The 22,992-nt window shown below is 43.2% G+C and overlaps 1 protein-coding gene across 2 annotated transcripts in view; it reads left to right on the forward strand.

Moving 5' to 3' along the window:
* MATN2 (matrilin 2) overlaps nt 1–22,992 on the forward strand; it is a 137,224-nt gene that overhangs the window by 344 nt on the left and 113,888 nt on the right. For both annotated transcript variants that reach the window (XM_081266855.1, XM_081266854.1), the window contains exon 2: nt 13,209–13,376. In XM_081266855.1, the coding sequence (XP_081122981.1) occupies nt 13,235–13,376 (142 nt within the window). In that variant the 5' untranslated portion in view covers nt 13,209–13,234. The remainder of the gene's footprint in view (nt 1–13,208; nt 13,377–22,992) is intronic.

The following is a 22,992-nucleotide window of genomic DNA, read 5'->3' on the forward strand; positions in this document are numbered from 1 at the left end:
ATCAAGCCCAGGCTGGCGGACGCACGCGGGCGCACTGTCCACGCCCGCGCCGCGACCCCGCGGCTCCGCGCGACCCGAGCGCCCCGGCTGGGCTGTAGCCTCTGACCCCTCTGGGAAGAGCGGGACAAGGAGGCGTCACTGTCTAGAGGGGGAGAAGTCCCATCACACCGGGAGGGGAGGGCTGGGCGCGCTCCCTGCGCGGGGCTCACAGCGGTAGCAGCCCGAGAGGGCCGGGTGAGGGCGCTGTGCCCCGCAGCGGGGACACCTAGCCCCGGTCTACACCGATCTGGGGAATGGGACTTGTTGAGCGGGTATCCACTGAAGATTCCTATTCAATTGGGAAGAAATGATTGCGACTGATCCTCCTGGTATCTCAGTGCCCGTGTCATCTGGATTTCCTTCTCCTTCTCAAAGGCGGCCAGAGCTCCAGCTTCCCTTATTGTGGAAGAGGGAGAGAAAAGGGAGGGCATTCTGTGGTAGTTGCTAGAAACCGGGAGGACAGTTCGAGAGGGGAGCATGCCTGGCAGGGCGTCCAGGACTGGGTGCACAGGAAGTTACCCTCCTTAGGGACATGCTCCCAGGACAAGCCCAATGAATGGAGTTCCGAATCGTCATAAATCAGAAAGCCGCAATGCAACTGCATCAAGGTCAAGTACCACCCATCAGCCTTTGAGGAATGGGGTAGCCAGGCTCCAGGGGCGGTGGTGTTAATCAGGCAGAGACACCAGGCCAGCCTGCCTGATTAAATCCCCACCTGTGAAGCTTATAGGCTGGAATACTTGGAGGTGAACCATGCCTTAGTTTCCTCTTCCAATAAGGGATGATAATACTAAAGGACTGTGAGGATTAAAGGAGATGTGACCAGTCCTGAAAAACAGTTCCAGGAGCATGCTAAGATTAGGTGGTGAGCTCCATCACCTGTCTTTCCAGACAAAGCAAGGAGTTTGTATGAGCAGTGAATTTGCCCCCTCTTAAGTTCATGAAGAAAGGCTCTTGGAGGGTATGTAAGGGTGACAGATAATCCAAATGTATTTAACTGTAGTTTTCCACCCAGAAGTTACACTTACACAGTGAAGCACAGGGCTTCACAAATTCCTGTCAAGGTACCAAGGTGGGGGGCTGGGGATGTGGCTCAAGCAGTAGCGCCGCTCGCCTGGCATGCGTGCGGCCCGGGTTCGATCCTCAGCGCCACATACCAACAAAGATGTTGTGTCCGCCGAGAACTAAAAAATAAATATTAAAAATTCTCTCCCTCTCCCTCTCTCTCTCTCTCTCTCTCTCTCTCTCTCTCTCTCTCTCTCTCTCTCTCTCTCTCTCTCTCCTCTCTCACTCTCTCTTAAAAAAAAAAAAAAAAAAGGTACCAAGGTGGGTTTGTGGCCTGGAAAGTTTCCTTTGAGCCCCTGAAGCTTGGTCCTTTATATTCCCCAGAAAAGGCAGATGCCCGTGGCTCTTCGCCCTCTATTTCCATATCCATCCACACTTCTGTTCTGGCAACAGAATCCAATCTCAGGGCCCAAACTTGCCAGGTCTCTCTTTTTCCTACAAATCAGGATTCTGGGGGCCCTGGCTCCCAGATTCCAGACCAGACATACCAGACCATCCAGGCCTGAGCTCATTGCTGAAGGTAGAGTCATGGTAGAGTTCAAACCTGAAATACCCTTAGACAATAATTAGGTCTTAAGCTCCTATCAGCTAACACCATGTATCTCTGTCAGCAGAATACAGTGGAAATGAGGCCCAAGATTTGAAGAAGAGGATAGAGATGATTGCTTCTTGAAAAATGTGAAAGGAAAAAGAGAGTCGTTGAGGATGTGGAAAAAAAATTCCCACTGCTTGCCTAGAAGCAGTTCTCTCTGGGATGAGGTGAGGGTAGGGAAGGAGAAGAGAGGGAGACAGGCCCAGGTCTCAGGAAAGGCAGACTGGGTGGGCAGCAACAATGGAGATGCAAAGGTGAGTGGTTAGCGGGCAAGGTGACTGCACAGACTCCCTGCCCTCATGTGCAATCCTTTCCTAGAAGTCCCATCTTCTAGGGAAGTTAAGGAGGACTCCCCTGGGTAAGATACATGAAGAGGTGACTCAGGAGGCTCAGAGGAAGCGGGAGGGTGAAGCTCAAGGAGAGAGCTGAGAATGTCATTACAGTTGCTAGTAAAAAGTGCCAGGGAGGCCCTTCCAAGGGACCAGTTGCCACTTGGAGCTTCAGCCTGTGAGGTCATCCTTGAACCCTGCCATGTGGCTCAGCAGACAGCCACTACTGCCTGAAGGGGCTCAAAGGCAGGCCTGGGCTGAATTCCAGAGGCTTCGGCTACTATGAGTAATGACTATGACAGCAATTTTGACAGTCATGAGAGGTAGTGGAAGTGTAGCACACTGCCCTGGAAGGACCTGGGCTCCAGTTATAGTCTATCACAGCTATAAGGACTTTGAAAAATAACTTAAGACTCCATGCCTCAGTTTCCTCATCTATACATAAGGAATAGGATTGTTGAGAAAATAAAACTACTTAGGACACATGAAGAGTAAATGTTCAGGGTTGGGGTTGTAGCTTAGTGGTGGAATGATTGCCTCTCACGCTTGAGACACTGGGTTTGATCCTCAGCACATAAAAATAAATAAATAAAATAAAGATATTTTGTCCGGTTCTAACTAAAAATATTTTTTAAAAAAGAGTCAATGTTTGATATTTATTCGTTTTACTTATTGTTACTACCTTGGCTTTAATTATATCATCCACCAGATAGATGGGTGTGATTCTGTCATAAGGTGTTTTAAGGGTCAATTGAAGCAGCTAACATGAATTTATCCAAGATAGTGTGTAGATGTAGTAAACATTCAGAATGAGTTGCTTGATAAGGAAATTTTCACAGAATACCTGTACATAAAAACCAGTGGCTGAACAGATGGATCAAGTAACACTTTTGGGAGGGGATAGTACTGGGGATTGAACTCAGGGATATTCAACCACTGAGCCACATTCCCAGCTCTATTTTTTATTTTATTTGAGAGAGAGAGGGGGGGGGAATTTTTAATATTTATTTTTTAGTTTTCAGCAGACACAACATCTTTGTATGTCGTGCTGAGGATTGAATCTGGGCTGCACGCATGCCAGGCGAGCGCACTACCGCTTGAGCCACATCCTCAGCCCCCCTATTTTGTATTTTATTTAGAGATAAGGTCTCACTGAGTTGCTTAATGCCAAGCTGTTGCTGAGGCTGGCTTTGAACCTGCAATCCTCCTGTCTCAGCCTCCTGAGCTGCTGGGATCACAGGTGTGGGCCACTGCATACGGCAACTAATATTTTTTTTAGAAACTTTTTCTAAGAGGGTTTTCTGAGAAAACTTTGTCTACTTGTGGAAAGCATGGCTCACTGCCCCTTAGAATACTTGTTGCTGTTTTAGATGCTGTATTAGTTTCTTATGGCTGCTATAACAAAGGAGCCTAGTAGCCCCCCAAAAAAAAATTACCTTTCAATCCTGGAGTTCAGAAATCTGAAATGGGGTAGCACTCAGCAGTGTACCCCTGTAATCCCAGCTACTTGTAGAGTTGGGGAAGGAGGATTGCAATTTTGAGGCCACCTCAGTAATTCAGTGAGGCTCCTAACAATTTAATGAGACTGTTTCTCAAAATGGAAAATAAAAAGGGGTGGGGAAGTAGCTCAGTAGTAAAGCACTTACCTGGCATGCATAAGGCCTTGGGTTCAGTACTTGTGGTGGTGATGGTGGGGAAACATCTGGAATGGGTCTCCTGGGGCTAAAATCAGGTTCAAGAAGGCTGCATCCCCTCTGTAGGCTCTAGGAAAAACTTGTTCTCTTGTTTTCTGATTCCTAAAAATTGACTGCTTTTCTTGGCTCCTGGCCCCTCCATCTTCAAAGGCAGTAATGGCATCTTCCAATATTTCTTTGTGTTTTGCTCTTTGTGTGTTTTTCTCTCTTCCCTTCTGTCTTTTTTGGGGGATTGAACTCAGGGACACTTGACCACTGAGCCACATCTCTAGCCCTGTTTTGTATTTTATTAGAGATAGGGTCTCACTTAGTTGCTTAGTGCCTCACTAAATTGCTGAGGCTGGCTTTGAACTTGCGATCCTCCTGCCTTCACCTCCTGAGCTGCTGGGATTACAGGTGTGCGCCACTGTGCCTGGCTTCCCTTCTGTCTTTTGCACCCCCCCCTTTCTCTCTCCCTCTCCCTCTTTCTGTCTCCCCTGCTCCAATTGCTTTCTCTCTCTCCCCCTTTCTCATTATTGTTTCCTTCTTACAAAGACTCTTGTGATAGCATTTGGTGCAAGTGGAAAAGCCCCCACTAATTTCCCCATCTTAAGATCCTTAACTGAGTCACATCTGAAAAGACCCTTTGTGAATCTTATTCTTTGAACTCATATCAGAAGTTGCTGCTTTTCCCTTTCCTTGTCTAACCTAAACTTTTGGCCCTAACCTCTCAGTACAATTGTTTCTCCATCAATAGCATTTATTGACTTTTCCAGCTCAGAATTATCTAGCTCTTTCTCCTCTTCTATTTCCAGAGAAATAGAAAAAATGCCTGCTAGGGCAAGGTCTGTGCTAAGAAAATACCCACCTAATGATGTTTGACTTTCCTGAGATTCCTAGGGAATCTGTATTAGTTTCCTATTGCTGCTGTAACAAGTTACCATAAGCTTAGTGGGTTAAAACTGTACAAATTTATTATCTTGCAGTTCTAGAAGTCAGAATTATGCAATGATTTCCACTGGACTAAAATCAAGGCATTGGCAAGACTGGAGCCTTCTGGAGAATCTTGGGGTGAATCTGTTTGCTTGCCTTTTCCTCCTTCTAGAAGGGGCTACATCAATTGGCTGTTGCTGCTCCCATCTTTGAAGCTTGTTAACACTGGGCTGAGTCCTCACACTGTCACTTCTCTGCTTTTAAGGATTCTTGTGATTATGTTGGATTTTCATGGATAATCAGGGTTATCTCCCTATATTTAAGGTCATCTAATCAACAATCTGAATTTATTTTGTCATGTAGCCACACATTTACAGGTTGTTGGGGTGAGGACATGGACATCTTTGGAAGGCCATCACTCTGCCTACCTGAGAGGGCCTGAAAGTGAATCCCAAGCAGTGATTTGTCGTGCAGCCCTATTTTCTTAAATATTTATTTTTTAGTTGTACACAACACCTTTATTTTGTTTATTTATTTTTATGTGGTGATGAGGATCGAACCCAGGGTCTCGCACATGCTAGGCAAGCGCTCTACCACTGAGCCACAACCCCAGCCCTGCAGCCCTATTTTTATTAACTGTTCCCTTCTAGAAGGTGCATGATGCCCCACTCAGGAGAGAACCCCTTTGAGGGGCTGGGGTTGTGGCTCAGCGGTAGAATACTTGCCTAGCACTTGTCCAAAAGGACAAAACTAAACTACAATCAGAAATCAGAATAGTGGCTACACTTGGGGTGTTAGTGCACAGAAATGGGAGTGAGTGGGGTCTCTGGATACTGGGACTGTTCTGTTTATAGATCAGATTGCTGATTATACATGTGTTCACATCATAAAAATCAATCTAGCTGCACTTTTTTATATACATACTTCAATTAAAAGTTTCATTTAAAAAAACAATAAAATTAATCTATGATGACAAAAGTTAGAACTGTAGGTATCTACAGGGGGTAGGCAATAATTGGGGACCAAGGAGGGGCTTCAGTGGCTGGGCACAGTGGTGCACGCCTGTAATCCCAGCAGCTCGGGAGGCTGAGGCAGGAGGATCACAAGTTCAAAGCCAGCCTCAGCAACTTAGTGAGGCCCTGAGCAACTCAGTGAGACCCTGTTTCTAAATCAAATATGGGCTAGGGATGTGGCTCAGTGGTAAAGTGTCCCTGGGTTCAATCCCTGGTACAAAAAAAAAAAAAAAAAAAAAAAGAAGAAGAAAAGAAAAGAAATAAAGTGACATTGATATTGTGTAGAATCACCAGTCTGCAGTGGAAGGTGATGAGTGTGTGTGTGTGTGTGTGTGTGTGTGTGTGTGTGTATTAATGGGGGAGTTGTTAACATTGTAACAGGGCCAGATTATGGGGCTACAAACGCTGAGCTGAGTAGTCTAGATTTGATCCTATTGGTATGTGGAAGTCACTTACTGTTTTTAAGCAGGAGTATAATAAGCATGATATTGTGTTGGCAAGATGGGATTTAGCACTGGTGCCAGATGAGTTCAATAGAGAGACTTGTAAATAGTTTATTAGGATTAGGTTCAGCTTCAGAGACCAGGATAACAGTGCAGAAAAAGACCAACATAACAATGGTTTAGAGAAGGAAGTTTATTTCTGTCTCAGAGTCAAGAAGCCTGGAGGCAGGGAGTCCAAAGCTTGTGTTGGGTCAGGGACCCACGCTCTACTGCCTTGTAGCTTTTTTGGAGCATGGATTCTATTTCTGTGGTGTCTTACGGTTCAAGACAATTGCTCTGCCTTCAGCCAGGATGTCCTTATTCTAGGAATGAATAAGCAAGGAAGGTCATCCACTCACCCCAAAGTTAAGGACACTTTCAGAAGCTATATGCAGCATGTATAGTGCTATCCCACAAGTCAGCACTTAGCTACCCGGCAGGAAGAAGGGGATGACCCTTATTTGGCACAGCCTGTGTCCCATGGGAAAGTGGGGGTTCCACCGCTGAAGAAGAAGGACAAAGGAGAGTTGGGAGACAGCTAGAAATCTCTGCCAAAGCCTTTGCAGTCTGTCTGATGGGAGAAGAGCCAGGTCTAGATCTGTGACCATGGGAGGGATGGAAAGGGAAGGGGACGTGAGAGACGTCATGGGTGAAAAACCAGACAGGACTCTGCATGATTGGGCGAGAGGGAAAAAGACATGGGAGGAATTACCATGTATGCCTAAATAGGAGGTGAGGATTTTTCCAAGGCATTATTCATTGAAAGAGAGGAAATTGCTTTATATCTGAGTCCTTGCAAAGTCTTCCAAGTACAGGGAGCTCTGTCAACTATTTTGAACAAAGTACTGCTTGGGGAAGGCATGTTAGCCAAAAATGACCTCAATCATGGTAGTTTGGATACTTATGGAAACCAACCGACCAAAACTGGCAGAAATTTCAATTCAGATTTAGTAATTAGTCTTGAGGGTGCAACTTTAGGACTGCAACTGTTGGATAACAGTTTAATCTCATACTTTTAAGGTCATTTTAAAGAACAATATCATATGTGGTTAAGTTGTAGGGATCATGGTGGATTTGTTTTCAGGACATATTAAAATTCTAGCTATCCTTATGTTGCATAAATGGAGAGTGGTGGTCTGGGATGCAATTGCTAGTGACAGCATTCTATTTACTTTGTTGGATTAAAAAATGCAATATCTCAAATATCTCAGAAGTGAAAATTCTCAAAAGGCATCTTTAGTGTTCAAAGATACCAATGTTAGTAAGGCAAGTAAAGCTTTTGAGAACATTGTTTTATGAAATGTTTTATTATTCATTTTTTAAGGTGACAAAACATTATGTTTAAATCGATATATTATTATATATTATGTTAGTCATAATATCAATATATTATAATATCATTTAAAGTCTTACATACGTATTTGTGACTAAACTGATGTTATTGTAAGTAGATGTTTGATATTTCATCTATATTCTTTATAAATTGTAAATTCAAGTTTGCCAAGAAATTGTATGGGGTTCCTCCCACCAGGAAAGTGAGAGAGGGCCTTTTATTAGGGTCATCTACATTTCAAACAAATATAGTCTGTAGAAGAAGGCCAGGCATTGAGTTTTATATAGAACAATGGCAATTTTTTTTGACATTTATTGATCTTCTATTGAATGAGTATTTATTCAACACTTATTGATTTTTCTAAAAATTTATTTACAAAATTTGGCACCCAGCATGTGGGGTACACAAAGGTGACAAGGCATAGTCCCAAGGAGCAACTCACCACTGAAGCAGGAAGACAGACATGGTAGCAAGAAAAATAAAGGAAGTGCTAGAGTAGACAACCAACTGGGTGATGCACGAGCAGAACTTTCAGTGATGGCTGAATGTCATCATGACTACATAGAACACAGACTTTGCAGGCCAAGACACCAGTACGAATGAGGGCACTCAGTGTGAAAGAATCTGAGCTCCTCAGACTCAGATGGGAACCTTGAGTAGATGTGGGAGCTGCCATGCTGCAGACATGGCTGGTGGGCAGTCATGGAGGGCCCTGAGTGGAAATGTAGACACTAAGGCCAAAGAAAGATTCCAGACAGGAGGGACAGGGCCAGTAGGTGAAGGACCAGCACAAAAGAGTGCAGTCCAGAGGTTTCTGGAAAAGTCTGGGTGAAAAAGGGTGGGAGCTCAGCTTTGGCTACACAGTGGGAACTGTCAGGGGGCCTGGATGGGGAAGGTGGAGAAAGAAGTGGGTGCAGAAGGAAGGTGGGAAAACTAGTTTGTGTAGCCATGAATGTGGTGGGGATGCAGAAGACACCAGGGGGCTGGCTCCAAGTTTCTGATCAGGATGTTGAGATGGATGAGCACATGATGTTACCTTGACCATGAAAGGACTTGAGTGGGAGAAGATGAGTTCATGCTTGGACAGGCAGAGTTGGCAAGCAGGCCCTCACCACTAGGTAGAAGTTAAAGACAGCCATGTCAGGTCAACCTCAACAAGAACTGAGGTCTAATATCTAGAACTGCCTGGGAACCATGATGGCTTTGAGTCCTAGCAGAGATTGGCTTCTCATTTGTGGTCACATGGGCAATGGGAATTTGGCAGTAGGTGACAGGCAGGAAGGTAGGGCCCCTGATGTTTCCCAACTCCAGCATTGTGTGATTCTCTGTGAATGCATCGAGTAGTGGATGTACACCTGGGATGTGACAGAGAGGTCTGAATGGGACAAAATTATTGAAACCAGCATCTAAAAACTTACAAATTGGGGAAATCTTCTTTTTTTTTCTTTCATTCTTCTTCTTCTTCTTCAACAAGTAAGCTGACTGCCTGATAGGTGGCAAAACAGAATCTGATTGTGAGGCTTGGACTATCCATAAATTTTAGTGTTCCATCCATAAAATTAGGGTCCTACAACACCTTGCAGAATGATTGTGGAGCTCAAGTGAAATAATAATTTGCAAGATGTCCAGTTCACTGCCTGGTCCACCATAGACACATAATAAACATTACTGTCTCCCTGCTTTTTCTTCTTGTCTGAGCGGGACTTAGCACCCAGGAGGGTATCTTGCCACCTTCTTTAGGACAACAGGGTCTTCCTGGCCTGTGTCTGGTTTAGGTTGAAAGACATTGCTTCCAGGTCATGGCTCTTATTTTACAACCGACTGATTAAAGCCCAGAAGGGTAATGTCACCCATGTGAGGTCACACAGTGTCCAAAGCCAGGCCTCTCATCTCAAGGCCCACAGCACATAGTGTTGGCTCTGGTGGGTTTCTACCAGCCTGTTGAGTCACAAGTGATGCTTAGAAGAACTCCTAGCTAAGACAGTCAGAACAATCTCCTCTCTCTTCCCCCAGCTCCATGGTAAAGTGAAATGAAAAGACTCATTGTTCCATCGGGGGAGAAAAATTGCTGAAACAAAAGTCATAGCCTTTGTATTATTTTAAAATATTCTTTCCATGTGCACAAAATGCTTCATGGAATCTGTTCAGATTGAATTAACCTCTATTTCTCAGAACAACAATTCTTCTCATGTGCTCATCTTTGAAAGGAACTGTTCTCCAACATTATTCTGTTTTCCAGTTAGAGATGGCTCCTGTTCTTTAAGTGCTGACAGCTGTGAATGCCAAATGGTGACAACCTTAGAGATGGGTGCATGCACTAGCTTGTTTTTCTCTTGTTTCCCTACCGTTATATATTTTAAGGAAAACCTGTCTTGTCTGATAATAATATTACCATACTGGTTTTATGTTATCATCATTTTTTTTTGAGGGGGACAGGGGGAACCAGGGATTGAACTCAGCGTTAAACCACTAAGCCACATCCCTAGCCCCCTTTTTGGGGAGTGGCTACTGGAGATTGAACTCAGGGACACTCAACCTCTGAGCCAGTAACCCCAGTCCTATTTTGTATTTTATTTAGAGACAGGATCTTGCCAAGTTGCTCAGGACCTTGCTAAGTTGCTGAGGCTGGCTTTGAATTTTTTATTCTCCTGCCTCAGCCTCCCGAGCCACTGGGATTATAGATCTGTGCCACCAGCCTGGTGTTAGTAGGTGGTAGAGACCTATAATTAAAATTCATCAATTTTAAGTGTACAGATTCATGGGTTTGGATGAATGTCTAGCTCCACCATGATCACGGTGCAAACATTTCTCTCTTCTCCCAAGTGTGCCTCACATCGGATCTCCTTTTGGCATGCCTGTCAGGGAACCACTGACCTACTTTTGTCCTGCAGTCTGCCCTTGATTACATGTCATATAGATAGAATCTTTCCATATTAATCCTTTTGTGTTTGGCTGCTTTCACTCAGTAATTGTTTCTAGATTCACCCAGTAGATCATTCCTTGAATTGCTGTGAAGGATTCCATTGTGTGCACGTGCCATACTTTGTTGACCTGTCGATGGACTTTTGGATTGTTTTTAGTATTTAGCTTTTACAATTAAAGCTTCTGTGAGCTTCTGAGTACAAGTGTTTGTGGGAATGTGTAGTCTTATCTTTTGGGTAAATACCTAGGATCAGGGTTGCTGGTGGGGACAAAACATCTGGTTTGCCTAAGATTTAGTATTTCTCAGGGTGTGGGAACTTTCAGTGCTAAAGCAGGGCTAGTCCTGGGTGAATAGGGACAGTTGGTTACCCTGTGTCATTTGGCAAGGTTATGTTTAACCTTACAAGGAGTTGCTGAATTCTTTTTTTTTTTTTTTTTTGGCTATTGGATTTGTTGTGGCAACTTATTATGGTTTTAATTTTTTTTTTTAATGACTAAGAGTCTCGAACATTTTTATATGTTTGTTATCGAAATGTTTTCCTTGGCCGGGTGCAGTGGCACACGCCTATAATCCCAGTGGCTGGGTAGACTGAAGGAGGATCACAAGTTCAAAACCAGCCTCAGCAATTAGCAAGGCTCTAAGCAACTTAGTGAGACCCCATCTCAAAATAAAAAACAGGCTGGGGATGTGGCTCAGTGGTTAAGAGCCCTTGGGTTCAATACTTGTTCCAAAACAAACAAACAAACAAACAACCACCCACAAGTATATTTTTTGGTAACAGGACTCTTCAAACCTTTTGTATCTTTTTAAGTGGGTTGTTTGTCTTTTTTCTTTTTCAGTTATAAGAATCTATACAGTTTGGATATAAATAATTTATCAGATATATGTTTTGCAGATATAATCTACCAGTTTTTGGCTTGCCATGCCATTGCATTGCGAAAGCAGAGTTTTAAATGTTTTTCAGGTAAAATGTGTGTGTGTGCGTGTTGTTGTTGGTGGTGGGTTTTTTTTGGTGTTGGGGATTTAACCCAGGATTTTGTGCATTCGAGGCAAGCACTCTACCAACTGAGCTATATCTCCAGCCCTAAAATGTATATTTTAAAGTTATGAATTTTGTGTTATATTTTATTATAAGAATATTCATAAGTAATCATAAAAGTTAATTTAATGATCATGAAATGACTTGATATGACAAACTTAACAATGTATACTTCCTATTAATTGGTTTGCATGCAGAATGATGTGACAATGATGATGATAATAATAATAGTAAATAGCTAACACTTATTCCACATGTACTATGTGTTAGGCACTGGCTTTAGTGGTATATATGTACAACCAGGAGCAAGGAGGAGCAATAGTCCTGGAAATGACTTCAAAGTACAGTTGTATCAGGAAGGAAGAGGGATATGTTGGATACATTTTGGATGAGTGAACATGGACTTTGTATTTGCTTCATTTAGAGGAAAGGGAATGGCATTAAAATAATAAATCACATATTAATGATGTCACACACAGCATCATATAAAATCAGGTCACAAATGCCAAAGATATTTAAAAGTAAATAATAGGTTTAAGATTAGAGGAAGAGGCAGAATATTCTAAGTTTTCTTCCTTTTCTCAGAATCTCGGAGTTAAGGGATCTGTCTATCTGGCAGAGAGTAAGTTGTTCAAGGGGGTGGGAAGTAGTTACCCATTAGGAGGAGTAAGTGTGCTCTGGTTTCACCCCCGATGAGGCATGTGACTGTGAGGGAGTGACTTTTCTGAGTTACTGTAATAATTAAATTACTTAGTACTTTTAAAGCACTTGGCCCAGTGCCTGGCACATAGTAAGTGCTGAATAAACATTCCCTATTCTTAATAGAATGAAAATGCATAGTATTTTGCACAGCAAGTGTGAAAAATGGTGGGACTTTGAGAGTCCACAGGCTATTACCAGGTCAGTTCCTGAAAGCAACTGGCTGGACAACTTGCTGAATTATTCAGTACTTTTTGTGAAGTTTTGAGAACTGGTCTTTGCCCCACCCCTGTCTCTGACAGTGAAACAGCTATGACCTTTTATGAATTACCCTCCGGGGATTTGACTCGAAACTACTTGAGTTTTTGCTGATCAATGCATTGGCAAATTGGCTTGCTCACCCTGGGCTTGAGTCTGGGCTCTGACCCTTGCTAACTGTTTGTGACCTTGGGCAAGCTACTTAACCACCCTGAGCCTTATAGGGATTTGGGATGAATATTAGTTGAGTGAGCTAATAGATGTAAAGTGTTTAGAATAGTGCCTGGCACATGGACTCAGTCTAGTGCAGAGTCCAAGCCCTTAATCACTGTATTATGTTCCCTCTTAATAAGTGTATGTGGGAGGCAGGGAGGCCTATTGGCCATGTGATGCTACATTTTGTCAGCTACCTGTGCATTTCGTGGGAAGTTTATGTATATTAATTGTGCCATCTGCTATTAATCTACTGAAAAAATATTGTTAATTAGAATTTTCAATTTTTCCAAACTAAGATACAGAATGGGCCTGTGACTGGTGGATAACAAACTTAATGGATTGAAACTCCTTCAGGATAAGTCCCCCCCCCCCTTCTAGTTTTCCATTCCATCTTTTGGTGACTTAAAAATTCCTACTGGGCATGCTCTGCTCAGAGTATTTAAGAACCTACCAATGAGGGATACTCAAGTTCTAAACCACCTAACACAAAAATGGCATTCTGAATGCAAGTGGTGTATCTGGGACCTGAAAAGGCAGGGTGGGGGTTTGTAGCACCCGGAGTTCAGGAACACCCGGAAATCTCACCCATCCCTCTCTCCTGTTATGTGTCACAGCCTTGCTCTTCTTCCTCCTCTTGAAAATGGAGTCCATGCTGGTGGGCTGCGTGCTGCTGCTCCTGGGACAGAGCCTCTTCCTCTCCTCTGTGGCCAGAGAACGTCCACACACCAGGTCCTTCTCCCAGGGCAGACATGCTCGGACCCACCCCCAGACGGCCCTCCTGGGTGAGTGACAGAACCACAGGTTGAGGGAGGGACCTGGACCTGGGATGGGGTCTCTGGAGCTTTTCTGTCCCTGGGTCCTCTCTTGCCTGTGCTGGGGGAAGGGGGATCTCAGTGCTGTTGAGAGCAGCTAGAGTTGACGGTGTGGTAGCAGGTTTTCAAAATATGATTACACCTCTTTAAAGTCTTCAGTTTAATCTGAGGCTCAGGACTTTTCTCTAATAATAGGGCAAGATTTTTCATTGAAAAGGTCCTTGTTGGATTTATCTGGACAAGAGTGTTCTTAGAAATTTTTTTTTTATTAGACTTTTCCAGATAAATCTGTGAATGATGCTTCCTTTCATGGTGGCATAGGGAAAAGCAGACACCCAGGAGAGCTGGGCTTATGAGCTCAATCCAGACATTCAGAATGAAGAACATCAGGCTTGATTATTTCCACCCAGTGAACATGTTTTCTTCAGGAAAAAGGAAATGTCCTGAAATGGGACAGAACTTAAATTGGCTGGTCTCAGCATGGGGGCCAGGGTGCCCAGGATATGGAGGTAATAGGCAGGTCGACCAATGGAAAGAACTGGTTTTGGTATAGACATGGGTTCAAGTCCTGCCTCTGCTACTTATCAGGTGTGATACTTGGGACCTGTAACTTTTCTCAGGCTCAGTTTTCTTATTTACAAAATGGGAACTTGAATGCCAACCTTGGAACATTGGCAGGAGGATTGCAAGTTCACTCTTCATTTTTGTGAAGAGTGGATTAGGGAATATATGTAAACTATAAGCAGGCAGCAAATGATGGCTTTATCGGAGCTTTCAGTCCATGAAGATCTTTGAAGCTGTACTTTACATGTATAGCTTCTTGGCCAGTCATTAGAGTCAGACACCCGTGAAGGATACTTAGGGAACTGTCCTGCAACCTGGTAACCTCAGCATCCAAAATTACAATCAGGGACTAAAGGGATCACAGGGCCTTGTTTTGAGAAGTCAGAATCGTTACTGACACTGACTAAATAATGACCCCAGTGATACTACTAGGTCCTTCATGTCTCCCATCTGTTGAACACCCCTCTTCCAAAATGATATAAATATAATACTTCTGCACATGTGAAAAGGACTTGGGGATGCTTAATACATTGATTTAAGGGTTTTTTAAAAGCAAATTTCAAGTCAGGTGCACTGGCACATGACTGTAATCTCAGTGACTGGGGAGGCTAAGGCAGGAGGATTGAAAATTCAAGGCCAGCCTCAGCAATTTAGGGAGGCCCTAAGCAATTCAGCTAGACCCTGTCTCAAAATTAATAAGAAAAAGGCCAGGGCTGGATGGGGGCTGGGGTTGTGGCTCAGTGGTAGAATGCTTGCTTAGCCTACGTGAGACACTGGATTTGATCCTCAGCATCACATATTAATAAATAAAATAAAGATCCACTGACAACTAAAAAAAAAATGCTAGGGATGTGACTCAGTGGTAAGACAGCCCTAGGCTCAATCTTCAATCCAAAAAGAAAATTTCAAGATGATAAATACATATAGATATATATAGAGAAAACTGAAAAAAATGTTGATGGATTCCTAAATTCCCAGCAGTGATTGCGCAGTTGCATTTCTTATAGAGCTGCTCTCTGGCTCTTTCTCTGTCACACACACACACACACACACACACACACACACACGGCTTCTGAGATAGGAGGCAGAAGCCTGTTTGCCAAAGGCATTGATCCCACATCCAGCACTGCCTCTTTTTCCTCATTTTTCTGGGGAATGTGTCAAGGATAGTGAGGAGGACTTCAGGTTCTTTGCTTGTACATGTGTGTCTGAAAGTTTAACAGAAATGGCAGAATTGTTTCTTAGGTTCAATTTTTTTTTGTTTTTAAAAATGTTTCTACTTATGCCTAATTTCAAATCAGAGTCTTAGTAACAACTTGAGCCAATTTAAAAACAAACAAAAAAGCATGTTTCTATCCACCCATCCGGCGAATGGTCATCCGCTCACCCAGCAGCCTCTGTGGTCTGTCCACATGGGCTTCTTTTACCTGGTTCATTCAGCTGGAATTTCTACTTTGTGCTAGACAGGGGGGTGGTGTGGGGTGGAAACTTTAAGACAAATAGCCACTACTAGGAAGTACACAATGTAGTGAAGGAGACAGGCATCTAAAAAGATCATTAATTTGGTGGAATCAGCATGCAGGAGTAGAGACATATCCAAGTGACAGCTCCACTCTGCCTGCTGAGGCTGCTCAGTATAAGGCAGGGACTCTCCAGCTTTTTGATGTCAGGATCCTTGTACACTTGAAAATTATTGAGGATCCCAAAGAGCTTTTTTTTTTTTTTTTTTTTCTCCTGAGGATTGAACCCAGGGGCACTTAATCACTGAGCCACATCCCCAGCCTTTTTTATATTTTATTTTGAGACAGCATTTTACTAAGTTGCTTAGGGCCTTTCTAAATTGCTGGTCTGGCCTTGAACTTGTGATTCTCCTGCCTCGGTCTCCAGAGCTGCCCAAAGAGCTTTGTCTGAGTTTGTATCTAGCAAGATTTACTAGATCAGAAATTGAAATGGAGACCTTCAAAAATACTCATTAATTAAGAATAACAAAAATAAGTCTATAGCATGCTAACATGAATTAATTGTATTTTCTGTATGAACTGTATTTTCTCAGTAATAAAGAAATTAGTGAGGGCTGGGGTTGTGGCTCAGTGGTAGAGCATTCAACTCACATGTGTGAGGCCCTGGGCTCGATCCTCAGCAACACATACAAATAAATAAAATAAAGGTATTGTGTCCAATACAATTAAAAAATAAATATTTTAAAAAAGGAAATTAGTGAGAAGAGTGGCCCTTTCTTACAATTTTGTAATTCTGTATCATGTCTGGCTTAATAAAAGAGACCTGGATTCTTATTTCTCATCCAATCTGTCATGAAATATTGTATTGGTTGGACTATAGAAAAAGTATATGACTTCACACAGATATGGAGTTGGAAAAAGGAGGATCATTTTGAATAGCCTTGTCATTTACTTGTGGATATTCTTTTTCGATAATACACTAAACTTGACAAATGGTTTCTTGGAGTTGATTGCAGTGTAGAATCTAAAACTTTTTGTCCCTGTGTACTCATGAGAGTATAAAGGCAAACATTAGTGTTATTGTGAAAGTAGTATGACCTCATGAGTCCTCTGGAAGGATTTTAGATACACCTAGAGGTCCCTGAACCATACTTTGAAAATGACTGACTTAAGGGAATTCGTCCATTCTCTCCCCTCTCCCTTCTCTTTTCCTTTGTAAGCAAAAGCCTTTTTTTAAAAATTGGTGCATTATAATTATACTTAATAATGGGATTCATTATGGCACTTTTACACATGCCATAACATAATTTGATGGATCTTATTCCTCTGTAGAGGGAATCGTTCCTCTTGGGGGTCATGGCCACGTAGAGCCTGCAGGGATGAGCAGGCAGCAGAAGGGTGAATGAGGATGGAGCGTGGAGGTGGAACTAGAGAAGGCCCTGGGGATGCTGGGCCATCTGTAGGACAGGGAGTCTGAGCTAGAGATAAGCCTAGAAGAGTCAGGAACTGGTCATTTAGGACATTTGAGGCTCCAACAAAGACCTCAAATCCCATTTTGCAAAAGTGGGAGCCCTGAGGATTACTTACAGCCAACAGTGATGTTGATCACTTAGATTCTGCACCCATGGTACCCTTGGGACAGAGTCAACTTTTCTGGGCCTTGGCAAAGGGCAGGACCTAACTAGCCCATCTAACTAGAAAATGCTACTGGAGCAGGGCTCTCAGGCCAACAGGAAGATGAACAAGCACATTCTCCAGCCCAAAGTCCCTTCCAGGTGAGGGCCCTGGCAGGTGGGGTTGGATCAGCAGGCTGTGCTGTTCCCAGCACCTTGGGATTCCTCCCCACTTGCCCCATCTTTGGCAGGGGCACACATGTCCCCTTCCAAGCTCCTCCCTAAACCCTTCCTAGGGCTGCCAACTGCAAGACATGTGGTCCCACTAGTAATTATTGCCTGTGTTATTTGTGCACATTTTATTCTCTTTGTTACATCACTGTCATTTGGGGGTGGACCTGTTCCCAGGGCAACCACTGGGACATATCAGCCTTTGGGAAAACAAGCCTCCTTCCTCAAACACCCACTGTATTCTTAACTCCCCTCATTCCTAAGACTGAGACTACACAGGCCACTCTGTCCTCTGTCAGCTTGCTCTCTTGGTTGTCTCCCTTACCAGGTCTTATTGATATGCACTTTCTTTTCTAAATTTACCACCTCACTTATTTTATTTCTATGAACTTTGAGGCCTTTTCCTTCCCCTATAATAGAGACCCCTTTGGATCAACACTACCCAGTCAGAATTCATGTTTTGTGTTGTATGAGAGCACTTTGTAGCAATATGGCAGTAGATTCGAGAAATGGGTGGCAAAGATTTAAAAGGAATCTGGCCCCATAGTCTGGTCAGGGGATGGTGAGAGTGGAGGCCTTACTGCATGTATGCATGTGTGTGCATACACACACACATACACACACACACACACACACACACACACACAAGGCTGGGAAAAATTGTAGAGGTGTTCAGGGAAGAGGCAACAGAATTTAGTGAAACTTTTTCATAATTGCTAATTCATCATTTTAAAATGGGGCGAATGAAGAAAATCTAAGAATTTACCGTATACAGCCCCCAGTTCTGCTCTTTGGAAATCACAGTACATTATCAAACACTTGTTTCCATTTGTGTATATATGTGTAATTAAACCCGACACCAATATATTAGTAAAATTTTGATACATTGCATCTGAGGCTTTGAGGTGCCCTTTGAAATCTCCTAAATTAGCAATGTAATGAGAGGAGTTGTCTGGCTGGAGAATTTCAACCATCCTGCACTGGGGCCAGTGCAGATTTTCTCCAGACTTTGGGCTGGAGAATGTGCTTGTTCATCCTCCTGTTGGCCTGAGAGCCCTGCTCCAGTAGCATTTTCTAGTTAGATGGGCTAGTTAGATCCAGTGCAGGTTTTCACCTAGCTTGGGCACTAGGAACATTTTCAAGCACTGGCTTCTGGTAAAGAAAGGATTTCCAGATTTCTTGCATCTTAAAACAATACCACTAATTGAGATTTGTTGACATCCTCAATAAGGTGGGAAAGCAGATGGAGAAGCCCTCAGACTCTCGGCTCTACCACCAGCCTTACATCCCCTGAAGGCACTTTTTCATGATTAGAACTTTTTTTCTTCTTCCCTGAGATTTCTGGGGCCTTTAAAAATCTCTTCCTACCACCACGGGTATCCTGCCTCAGCCAAGACCCATCCCTGGCCAGGGTCAAGTCAAAGGCTACCTTATGCCTGCCAGCCAGACCAGGGCATCCTTCAGCAGCCCCCACGTGCTGCAGGTCTTTTGTCCCTGTGTCCACTCTGTCTACCTTCCCCTGCAAGGATAATAATGGTACCTACCTCAGAGGGATTTGTAGTCTCCTTATTTTTGTATTTGCCTTATTTTAACCACTAGGCTGTAAATCCCTTGAAGATGGGACTATATTTTTTTCATAGCACCAATGGAGGGTAGCCCCTGCTGTGAGTAGGGATGTTATCTCATTTTAATCCAACAGGGGAAATACTGCAAGGTGGTTATTATTAGATTTCATACTCAAACCGGGAAGCTGAGGCTCAGAGAGGGGAAGCAATTTGTCAAACTCATAGAGGATTCTTTCTGCAAAGCTAGACAGAAGAGGTGTTTTAGTCAGCTTTTTTGCCGCTGTGACTTAAAGACCTGTCCAGAACGATTGTAGAGGAGGCTGAACATCATGAAGGAAGAGTGTGGCAGAGGGAACCAGCTCACATGGAAGCAGAGAGACTCCACTTGCCAAATGCAAAATGTATACCCCATATCCACGCCCCCAATAAACCACTTCCTCCAGCCACACCCCACCTGCCTCCAGTTACCATCCAGTTAATCCCATCAGGGATTAATTCACTGATTAGATCGAGGTGTTATGGTTTGGATTTGAGGTGTCCCCCAGAAACTCATGTGCAAGACAATACTAGAAGGTTTGGAGGAGAACTGATTGTTTTATAGCTTTGGCTTAATCGGTGATTTAATCCCTGATGAGATTAATTGAGTGGTAACTGGAGGCAGGTGGGGTATGGCTGGAGGAAGTGGTTCTTGGGGGCGTGGCTATAAGGTATATATTTTGCCTCGCACCAGCTGAGCCTCTCTGCTTCATGTGAGCTGCTTCCCTCCACTACACTTTTCTGCCACACACTTCCTCCAGGATGTCCAGCCTCACCTTGAGCCCCAAGGAATGGGGCCAGCATTCTGTGGACTAAGGCCTCTGAAATCGTGAACCCTCAAATAAACTTTTCCTCCTCTACAATTGTTCTGGTCTAGCCTTTAAGTCACAGCGGTGAAAGGCTGACTAAAACTCCAGGACTCAGTTTTTTTCTTTTTTGGAAGGAAGACGTTGAAGTTAGAGATCCCTCAGGTCTCATGTAGGTAGTCACTGGTGATATCACTAATTCCCTGCCTTCCTCACACCCCTTCTGTGTGGGATGCCTGAGGCAATCCTTGGCTTGCTTTCATTCTCTCCAGATAGGACAGCCAACGTAATGCTATATTCTGGAGGACAAGAAGATAGAGATATTGAGACACAAGTGATGGGGATAGTAGGACCAGGGAAGTGGAATTGTGATTCTCAAACTCACTGTTCATCAGAAGTTCCTGGGAGGCTTGTTAGAGCATAAAATATTAGGCCTTTTGCTGAGAGGGTCTAATTCAGCAGGTCTGGGTTGGGGCTCAAGAAGTTGCATTTTGCAGGGTTCAGTGGCACAGGCCTATCTTCCCAGCAGTTTGGGAGGCTGAGGAAGAAAGATCCAGAGTTTAAAGCCACCCTCAGCACAAATGAGATGCTAAGTAACTCAGTGAGACCCTGTCTCTAAATAAAATACAAAATAGGGCTGGGGATGTGGCTCAGTGGTTGAGTACCCCTGAGTTCAATCCCTGGTACTCCCCCAAAAGAAAAAAGCTGCATTTCTGGAAACCTCAGTTTGAGAACCATTGCTACAGAGAAATCTAGGGGTGGGATGGGAATGGGAAGGAGGAAAAGATCTTAGGAGGAGATGCTGCGGAGCATGAGCCAGGAAGACAATTCGAGATGAATAACATCTGCAGGGAGAGTTGCAGCTGGAGAATGAACTAACTGCAGGCGGGGCCCACCCTTCTGAAACTTTGAAAATAAACTGCTAGCACTTTCCTACCCAGAGAGAGTTGGCAAAAGGTGGACCCCAAGCCTGGACAGGGAGCCAGCCTCTTACAGCACAGCAGATCACAAGGGACATCTTCAGAATCAGATGGTTGGCGTGTGTCCTTATTGTCAGAACTGATTATAAAAATGAAGGTTGATGCAGAGTGTTTATGGAATTGCTTTAAATACAGCAAAGACTTTTGAAGTAAAATCCCCTCTTTCTTTCATGCCCACCCACGGTGCATCCTCTGCAGCGGAATCGCAGCAGGAGATGGGGACCTGGGGACCCATGGCAGGACTGTCGTGGCTATAACTCAGCAGACGTACTGTTCCCCATCAAATGCATTTTTCATGCCTGCGCTCTGTTTAATGTATAAACTGACCTGTTATCATACATTTTCATAAACTCTATGAATTTCTCATTCCTATCTTGTGATTAATGCTGGGAGAATCCAAAAAAGCACAGTTTCTGACTTTCAATACGCCACAAAGTTAAAAGCTTTCCTAGCCAATGAATAAATAACTTGATTTTTTTCCTTCTACAGATTCTCTTTCTTATCCCATTTCTCTTATTAAGCTTTCTTTATCTCCTTCATTTTCTATAAGCCTCATACATGTCTCCCTTCTTTTATTTCCTTCATCAGTTCCAAGATATTCTAGCTTCATCTTGCCCAAGTGTGTTGTACCTGCAGTGTATTTATGTGTATGTGTCACTCTCAATGGGTGACAGAGCCACTTTTTGTTTCTATTATTTGGTGGCCGGTGCTGTGGGGACAAGGCATACAGCCTCGCCTCTCAGGAGTTAACCATGTCCCTGGTCTCCCTAATTGCTGATAATAATGGTAATGATGGCTGCCATTGTTGTTGTTGTTATTATTATTATTATTAAATTTTTTACTTGACTGGCACTGTGCTGCACAGGTCACGCTTCACTCCGTAGAGTACTGTTATCTCCATTTTACAGATGAAGGAATTGAGGCTTAGAGAAGTTAAAAGTCTCATTCGAGGTCATGTAATTCACTGAGTAGCCAGATGTAGAATTCTAGAAGCCAGCTGCTGCTTCCTCTGCTCAAACTCTCTTCTATACCCCTAAGCCTTCTGTTTCAAACACCTGAATTGGACTCATCTTTCAGGTCTCAGTAGAAGCATTCCTAATGTTTTCGGTTGGGATTCAGTACCCCCTATGCCTCTCCCCAGCGTGCCTTATTTCCCTGTACTGCATTAGCCTGTGCAGTGATTGCCTGCTTAATTGCCTCTGCAGCTCATCATTGTATTGGCAGCGCTTAGCAGTGAGCCTGGTACACAGCAGACATTTGATAAATACCGATAGATGCAAGTAAATGAACTAACAGATGAGCAAAGAGGAACATATCTAGAGAGAAGCTGCCAGGCTAGTAAGTTTCCAAAGTCAGGGCATGTGGAAAATAATGGAAAGAACTAAGGATGTTTAGCTTGAAAAACAGAAGACATAGGGACTCTCTGAAGGTTGTGTAATGAAGATTTTAGAATTGTTATTAAGACCTTTAGAAGGAAGGGCAGGACAAAACACCTGTGCTTTCAAGGAAAACAATTTTGCTTCTATGTGAAACTGTCTAGCCACTGAATCAGCCCACAAAGGAAAGGAATCCTCCATGCATCAGAGATATTGAACATCTCTAATCTGCAAACCTTTACTTTCTAGGATTCTGTGGAAGTATTTACAGAATTAGGGAAGGAGCTGGAAGATAAGAACTTTCCTCCCTGCTTAAAACAAAACAAAACAATTTTTGCATTCTGAGAAAAAATCTGCACTGGGAACTGTTTGTTTGTTTGTTTTATTTTTTATTTTTTGTAATTGTAGATGAACACAATGCCTGTATTTTACTTATTTTTATGTGATGCTAAGGATCGAACCCAGTGCCTCACGCATGCTAGGCAAGTGCTCTACCTCTGAGCTATAGCCCCAGCCCTCATTGGGAGTTTTTGAGTGAATGTTTTTTAATCAAGAGAACTTAGAAATTATTAGTGGCTGGCACTATATGTAGCCATGCATTATGTAGCAATAGGGACACATTCTAAAAGATGTGTCAGAAGGTGATTTCATCATGGTACAAACATCAGTGTGCATACACAAACCGAGATGGTATAGCCACTGCACACCTAAGCTATGTGGAATAACCACAGTTGTATATGTGGTCCATTGATGACCAAAACATCATTTTGGTGCATGATTGTAATTGGTTATGCATATTACCCGCTGGCAATGTTATACTTCTGAACATGTTAATTGGATGAGTGGATGATTACAAGTAAAATGTATTAGGCTTTTTAGTTAATTTATGTAAAACTTGTCATTCATGAAAATCATGACATTTATTATACTTAGTTTAGCGGCTCTCATGTAGCTG

The sequence above is a fragment of the Spermophilus citellus genome (genome assembly GCF_964194105.1).
Source record: "Spermophilus citellus genome assembly, chromosome: 14".
Taxonomy (NCBI): domain Eukaryota; kingdom Metazoa; phylum Chordata; class Mammalia; order Rodentia; family Sciuridae; genus Spermophilus; species Spermophilus citellus.